Source organism: Crocodylus porosus, unplaced genomic scaffold (assembly GCF_001723895.1).
Source record: "Crocodylus porosus isolate Cpor-Errol unplaced genomic scaffold, CroPor_comp1, whole genome shotgun sequence".
NCBI lineage: Eukaryota > Metazoa > Chordata > Crocodylia > Crocodylidae > Crocodylus > Crocodylus porosus.
In genome coordinates this window covers 83,877,924-83,886,234 of record NW_017728943.1, presented here as the reverse complement: position 1 = coordinate 83,886,234, position 8,311 = coordinate 83,877,924, and the positions used below count along the sequence as shown (strand labels likewise).

At 41.7% G+C, this 8,311-nt stretch overlaps 1 protein-coding gene across 1 annotated transcript in view; it reads left to right on the top strand.

Moving 5' to 3' along the window:
• Nucleotides 1–5: 5 nt before the first annotated feature.
• Nucleotides 6–8,311, top strand: part of BIRC6 (baculoviral IAP repeat containing 6) — a gene marked incomplete at its 5' end in the record, with an annotated part of 304,005 nt that continues 295,699 nt past the window's right edge. The window contains one exon of the mRNA XM_019548600.1: nt 6–174. Within this exon, the coding sequence (XP_019404145.1) occupies nt 6–174 (169 nt within the window). The remainder of the gene's footprint in view (nt 175–8,311) is intronic.

Below are 8,311 nucleotides of genomic sequence, written 5' to 3'. Positions count from 1 at the left end.
GCGCCTGTGAGTGGCTGCTGCTGAGGGACGGCTGCCTGCGCTGCGACGCCGACGGGCTGCGCAGCCTGTGCTACCACCCAGCGCTCAACGCCATCCTGGCCGTGACCGCCCGCGGCGCCATCAAAGTCATCGACGGCACCTCGGGGGCCACGCTGCAAGCCTCGGCGCTCAGCGGTGAGTGCGGCCCCGGGGGCTGTTCTCGGAGGCCTGGTGGCACGGGCTGTTGCCCCCTTGGGAGGGGGTGGGCCCTGCTTTCGGGATAAGACGCCCCAGGGTTGTCCTCATTTTCCCTTCCTCCTGCTTAATGAGGCTCCTCGATCCTTGCCTTCTGCCCCTGGGGTTCACATGGGCAGCTCTGCTGTAGCCTGTAGGGAGGCAGCCCCTTGATCTGTGGATTTGGCAGGTTGTAGGGTCAGGCATGGCACTGAAGGCCCCAGGTGCCACTGTCATGAAGCATGACTTCATATGTGACTGTGGGAGTAAAGACTGGGTATGGAGGTGTAGTTTTGAATGGCCATGGTAGTGTCTATACCATCTCAGCTGAGTCTTGCTCTTGAGTATTAAAGCACAGCTCTGAAACTTATGATGACAGGGACCAGGCCTGTGGGGATCCATTGGGTTTAAAGATTGCATTCAGCTGTTGCTTTGAACAGATTTAAATTTGGGGTTGCTGGTTCATGTTTTTGGTGAATACTTTTCTCTTCTTTTCGTGGTCCTTTTTGCTGCTCTGCCCCTTGACTCTCATGGGCGCAAGTAAAACCTGATTTTAAGGCTTGGTATCATTCACTGGCAGTTCTCTGGGAGTAGGAGGTCAAGAGCTGCTGTTGTTATTGTCAAGCCAGTTAGTTCTGCAGTGGATGGAAAACCAGTCTTTGGATGGAGTTTGCCTGTGAGGAATATACCTGATACCCCGACCATAGGGATTGTCTTCAGAACTGTGGTACTTAAAAAAAGACAAACAAAAAAACAGATTTTCACAGTTTCACACTTTGAGGAAGCAGTCTTCAGTGACCGGTCTCTTACTGTACTTCCACTTTCATTATTCAACCTACAATGACAATGTTTAACTTTCGTTTGGATTTTGGTGACTGATCCTGGTGAAGATTTGAGGGTTATAGCCAGGGTTCAAAATACACTTTGACTCTTGAAGAAACAGTCCAATTGGAGACCTTTCCCCCTCCTGCCCCTTTATGTTTTTCAAATCCCATGGGGGGGCTTTCACTTTGGGGTGGGGGGGTCAGCCCCCCCCAAGTTCCCCCTTAATTTACACCCTGTTTATAGCTTGATTTTTTTTTTTTTTTCCAATATAAGAGCAGTGAGGCACTGGACAGGTTCCCCTGCATTTTCTAGGTAGACTTGAGTAATATGGATACTTTCATCTTGAATATTATCAAGCAGATTATCTAATCAAATTTAGCTACTGAGCAAGCAAGAGTTGAAATTAAACCATTTCTTTCTTTTCATAAGTTAGAGCAGGTAATTCTGAAAGTGTAAGTTTCCACATGTCCTTATTCATGTGCACCTAACATTAAAAAGATGAACCAATGAGTTCATTCTTATTCTGGGCTATTGTCACATGAGGCTGCTATGTGTGAAATCAGTTACCACTCCACTTGAAAGGAAGATAGGCACAAGTTTAATGTTTCAGTGGAAAAATGCATCTTTTCTTCATGAATCTGTGTGACATCAGTCATTCTGAATTTGTTGATTAGTCTGACTTTTATTTCATTGGGGTTTTTTAATTATCAACAAAACATTTGGTAAAATTCAAAGAGTATTTTATTTTCATTGAGAAATATAATTTCTCACTGATACAGAAGAAAATGAGACCTTGACTTAATTTACATGTAAACAGTTAAACCAGATTTTTCTTTTATATCATAAAATTATATATGTAATAAGATGCCACTTTAGTATTTGAAAGTTATAACTGTGGTACTAGGCTGAATGGTGACTGTTTCTGGACAGAGGAATGCATTCTCCTGTGTAATTTACATCATTTATGTAAAGCAGTGTAAATTACTTTGGGATTAGAAATAGACAGATGTGCTACTCTCCCAGGGCAGCTGCATGTAATATGCAGCTATTGCTGTGCTTTGCTGCTCTGTGATGGGAGAGGAATAGTAACCTATTTGCATTTAGCAAATTGCTGTCTTAGAATAAATATGGACAAGTGAAACCTTAACTTGTCTACTTTGCACTAGTAATATTCTACTCTGTTCTTCCAGGATTTATTTTCCTTTGTATTGGGTGAAGTTACTCTGTTTGGAGGGTTTCTGTATTTGGTCTGGTACTATTTTGTACTCATGTAAATGTTCTGTCTGTCCAGGGCTTGTGTAAAAGTAACTTACTACTGTGGTCCCATTACATATTCAGTCATGTATGCTAGTTTCTCACTGTTTTGCCGTATCAAATCAATATGAGTATAAAAGAGAGCAATAGAATCTGTTCCTCATTGAGTGTAATCAGAAGAACTACTTACTATTTGCTAGGATTGCATTTATTTGCCCACAGAATGCAGAATTATTGCAAGTTGTAACTGAGGGCTTAATTTAGTTTGAAGAACCTTTGATTGTGTATATGGATTCTATTTCTGAGGCATGTGTACAAGATATCAGATCTTTTTGGCTACCAATGTGTTGGTGCTGTGTTTATGCTGTTGCTGACCTGTTGCTCCTCTCCGTCTTTTATAGCAGCACAAAGAATGGAGGAGTGAGTTTAACTAGCCTTGCAGTTGGATGGAACCTTTGCAGTATCAGTCTACTCTGTATGTTGGTTGCAGTACATAGTGGGGTTTTTTTTTTTTTACCTTTTAACCAGAAAAATCCACTTACTTAAAGGGTATCTTCCATATTTTGTATCTAGCTGCTATGGCTGAAGTTAAAATCCATGGAATTTTAAACTCCTCTCTTTCATGAGACTATTGCCTGCAGCACCCATGTGAAGAGCGTGTTTTCTGCTACAGCAAAAGTCACGTTCCTGATTACATATCAATCTGTGTCTCCTTTAAGAAGAGACAAAGTGTGGTAAACCAGTCTCATTCCCTTTCTACTGGAGGACTTGCGTGTGGTTTCTTCAGACCCTGAAGAAAGAGATCTTTCCAACCTGAGCAGTCATCTTCATCTCTTTGGACTGACCTGGTTTTTCATCAAGAGATCGACCCCTGAGACTCCTGAATCTGGCACAGTTTTTTGTCTATCCAGTTGCCCTTAAAAGTAGAACTTTGGGGCTCTCGTAAGAGACGTACATCACACACAAGTCCTAGCCCCTTAAAACTTTTATAGCATTGAATTGTTGGGTTTATTGTACTCCTAGAAGTATACAGTAAAAGATCTATTGTGGATTATCTTGAATTAGCTTTTCCTCCCCTAGAAGATGTTGTAGGCAGTCTCAGTCTTGTATCATCAGGAGCATGATAGTGAGGAAGAAAACTAGCAAGGGACAGAAGATCATATGGGTTTCCATCAGCAGAATCTTCCTCTCTCACCTGATGAGAGAGAGATCCAACTAATTTAAGTGAGTGGTTCTCAACTGTTTTGGACTTGAGGCACCCCTTGGAAAATGCCAGCTCTTAGCTTTCACTCCTTTTTGGACTTTGGGAAAAGAATAAAGCAGTTCTTCTGATGCAAAGAACTTCAGAAAACCTAGAACAAGCCAGAATATTTTTGACACTGGATTCCTGTTTGAAATGTCAGGATTTATCTAACATGCTTATGTTGCATGGCACCCTTGAAAGGGTCTTAAGGCACCTTGTGGTACTGTGGCATCCTGATTGACATTACTGACTAAGGGTCTTTAGACCACTTAAGATGTATGGCAGACACCTTGGATAGCCTGGAGGTACTGAAAGGAAAATCCCTGTAAATATTATGTATTCTTATTTGTTCTGTGGCTGAAAGGGTCACCATATTTATCACAATGATAGATACGTTGTTGGAACTATCTAAGGCTGTATGTCATGCATATACAAAAAACTTGACAGATCTAAAGTTTTCTCTAAGGGACACATGTTTATGAGCCCTTTTATCCTGAGGTCCGTAGTGGTGGCAGAAGAATGTGATGAAAGAGCCAAACACCAGGAATCTCCAAGAATAATATTAAAGAGAGAAGATAATGCTGTGAAGCTCACCTATGACAGGGAGCTATGTGAACTAGTGTTCTGTTAGTCTCTGGATGCATATTTCAAGTTATCAGGTGCTTCTGTCAAAGTATACTTATCTGAATTTGGGCAGAGTGTGGCAATTTGTATAGATGCTTTCAGATGAACATTGAAGAGGTAGTTGTATTTTCTCAGGCTACTTTAGATGCTTCTGAGACCTCTAGACAAACTTATTCAGTAGTCACTTCTATTATGATACATAGCATTTCTTAGTTCTGATCCTCAAGATTACCAATCCTACAAAGGGCCAAGTAACCGTTAAGGATCTCTTTTTCAATGGTTCTTGACTATTTGATATACAGAGTTAAATCTTTTGTCTGTTAAGGGGTTTGAAAGCTTCTGGGCTCATTGGATGCATACAGGTTAGACACACATCATTCAGTAGAGGACCTTTGCTTATGACTATAATTTGCAAAGAAGGTTAGAACCATCAAGGGAGAAATAGAGGATCTTTTGCGTTGGAATCTCTATGTTTATCTCAGAGTAACCGGCTTGATGCCACTTGAGAATTGATCAGAACCGTTTTCAAAACCAAACTTCGTTTCCTTCTCTTTAGCTACCACCTTGGTTTGCCTGTGGCTTAGGCTTGGCTCAAGAAACTTTTAAAATCATAGCCAAGGTTGTATTTAGTTCAGTTCTGTTTTCTCCTTTCTACATGCCTTCCTTTCCTGTCCCTTATCAGGGATCCTCTCATGAAATTCTGTTAAAATATGGGATGGATTATCTCTTGCTGTTTGGAACCATGGAAAACTGCACACGACGTGTAGATAAGAGGTCTTATGCTCCCCTGCATTTTATTTTTGAATCCTAAATGGACAAGGTGTTAGAACACCAGCTCTAAAGTTCAGATATCTTAGCAAATTAATCTGCTCCAAGTTCAGAAGATCCCCAATTGTTCTTGTATCCAATCCTCAGAATTGATTTTTATCTCTTGATTTTTAGACCTTGTATTTTCATCTGTCTGTAGACTCAGTAATCAGATGTCTCAGATTTATAGTGCAGGATCCTACTGAAACAAGTTCTTGCTTATCAGCCTTGCCATGGCAGCAAAAGTGTTCACAGATGCCTAGTGGTTATTGCAGTCTATTTTGATTTGTTACATTCAGATATGTCCATACGTAGATGACTACCTCGTTTTAGAAGAACTCCACAATGGGTTGTCTGAATTGACTTCTGCGGGCTGTTTATCACTTGAGTTTGAGATCAGCAGAGAAAAAAGTGGTCTTTTTGCTGACCCAGTATATAGAATTTATAGAAGCAATGTTATATCTGTTGTATCTTGTCTACCAAACAAGGGATTGCAGGCCACAGTGGGTCCCAGTCATCTGCCAGCTTATCCAGAGACAGCTTCAAAAGTGAGGCTCAGACTCTTGCATCAATTACATGGTCTCTTGATGCTAGTCCTAATGTGCCAGACTTCACATGTGTTCCTTGCAAGGGTGGCTGAAGTCTTCTTACTTACCAGCCATCACTTGGATGTGAAGGTGAAGGACCTGTGGGATATCTTCTCCTCATTAGATTGGTGCAAAATTAGGCTTATGCAAGCAATAAATTTCTCTTTTTTTGTGCTACCACTTCTGAAGATGCTGTTGAGCAATGCTTCCACACTCAACTGGGAACTCATGTAGACACGAGTCTTGTGTGGGAAGGTCCCTGGTCTTCCCAACTATCCTGAAGCTCAGAGTTGTATTTATAGCATACATGGTATTTACATTTTTGTTGTAGGGATCCACAGTGATGCGAGAAAACACCCTGCCACATGTTGTGTTAGTGAACAAAAGCAGTCATCCTTTTGCCAGAAAACTGTTAGCACTGGTGCCTAGATTTTGGTGGCACCAATGGGAATCTAATGATCAGCTCTGCATACTCTTTTCAGATAGCCATTTACAGTCTGCTCATGGCTATCTTTTGAACCTGAGGGTGTCCAAAAATGCATGTATTCTTCACAAAACAGAAAATGAAATGCCATGTATTTTGCCATGGAGGAGATTTGAGCCTTGGTTTCTCGTCAGACTTGTTTCTTAATTTGTGGACATCAGGACTCATGCCTACATGCTGATCTCATTACTGTCAAGTGTTGTCAGGAAACATGAACAGTATTTTAGCTTCAGTGTTTGTGGTAGCCTCAGCTTGAGATGGACGGCTTTGCTGTTTGAATCCTGATGACTTTGTCGGCTCGGCCTCTGATCATGCTACTTGTTTTACCTCGTGATGTTTAGTCAAATGGAAGTCAGACCATATACTTAGATCTAACATTCTTACCTACTGGTCAGTTACTATGAAAATAAGCTGTTTGAATAAAGTCTAGAATATTTTTGTGCGTAGCAGAGAAATCTTTACTGGGCTCTTAGCAGCAAAATGAAGAGGCTTTCTCTCTTGGTAGCACATCTATCTATCTTGGAATCTTGTTTCTGCAGTTCTGGACTCTCTTGACTATTCCTGAACATTTTTCACCCATCAGTTTCATAAGAGCATATTTTACATAGCATGTTATTCTGAACATCATTCTCCAACTTGGGACAATATTTTCCCAACCTACAATTTCCTGTTCCTTCCTGAGACCTCAGTATAATGTCCAGAGCTGACCCTAGGGGTGTCGGGGCCCAGATTGTCACACATCCAGTTATGATAGCAGTGGGGCTCGGGGCATATCAGCCTTTGCAGGGGTGGCAAGCGGCCAGAGTGTAAATAGAGTGGTGGCGCCCTCGGTGGGGCCTCTATGGCACTGTCTGTGGGCCCGCCCCAAAGTGCGGGGCCCAGAGCAGTTGCCCTGTTTTGCACCTCCCAAGGGACGGCTCTGATAATGTCAGCCAGCTTAATGAGACTGTCTTGAGTACTTACTTATTAACCCATCCTTTTTAACAAGCGTCAGTGGACATTTTGTGGCCATAAGGCTGAAAGATATGAAAAATGTAGAACCGTATGGAACACTCTAAGGTAGAGCATTCATAAAGATCAGAATAGTCTTAGATCTCTAAATAATTAAGGTTGTTTCTGACCTTTAAGTTAAATCAGTTGAGTTGTCCTTCCAGATGTTTTTCCACGCTATGCTCAGGCCAGTGGGAAGCAGAACTATGTTCCTTTGTGTGGTCAGGGCTCTTTAACTTGGACAAGAAAAAGCCCTCCAGGCTGTTCTCTACACCAGTGTTTCTTAACCACTGGTGGGACATGAAGGTTGTGTAGGTGGGACTTCAACTGATTTGAAAATGTCCATTAATGATTAGTGTAAACGTCAAAATATACTTCTGGGAAAAAGTAGGGTTTTGTTTTTATCATGGTGGGACCAGGGTGTTTTGACAAAATGGTTGGTGGGGACATAAGGTTGCAAAAGGTTGAGAACCGCTGCTCTACACTATTTTATAGCCTTAGCAAATAGGGTTAAGAGTGAAAACATTTCCACTCAAATTTTTCTAAATGGGTATCTGACTGTATTAGATCTAGCTATTACATAACAGGACCGATCTATGCAGGCTGGACCCCATTCTTCTAGAGCTCAGGCAGTTTCTGTGCCTTGTCTAGGAAACATCCATATTTCAGAAATTTGCAGGGCTGCTACATGACGATTGTTCCACAGTTTGTTCACCCTTATTTTGTTAGACTTCTGGGTCAGTGCCTGCATTGATGGAACTGTGCCACCTATTCCTAATTTTTAAGATTATTGCTTGGTAGTCACCAAAATTCTTGTTCATGTATACAATAGCTTCAGGAAATAAAAATTATTAATATAGGAACTGAGGTTCTTCGAGGTGTTTTGTCTGTGTGGATTCCACAACCTGCTCATTCATTCTCTCTTGCTTCTCTGATCTCCTACGCAGGTTTCCCTTGCTTTATGCTGTACATGCGTTCCTGGAAAATGGCGCATAACTCATATTTGCATAAAGGGAGCCCTCTCTTTACAATGTAACAAATAGGGATACGTTCCAAGACCTTGACTCTACTGACCCCAAGACCAATTTTTACCACTTTTACAATACAATTTTGGTACTTGCCAACAGCAGACAATACGCACAAGCACAGGGCAGTAGTGAATGTCACCATAATGGGGATAGCAACTACAGAAGGCAGCCTCCAAAAGAGGAGGCTGAGGGGGGATCTTGTGGCCTGTTATAAACTAGTCAGGGGGGATCAGCAGGCATTGGGGGAGTCACTGTT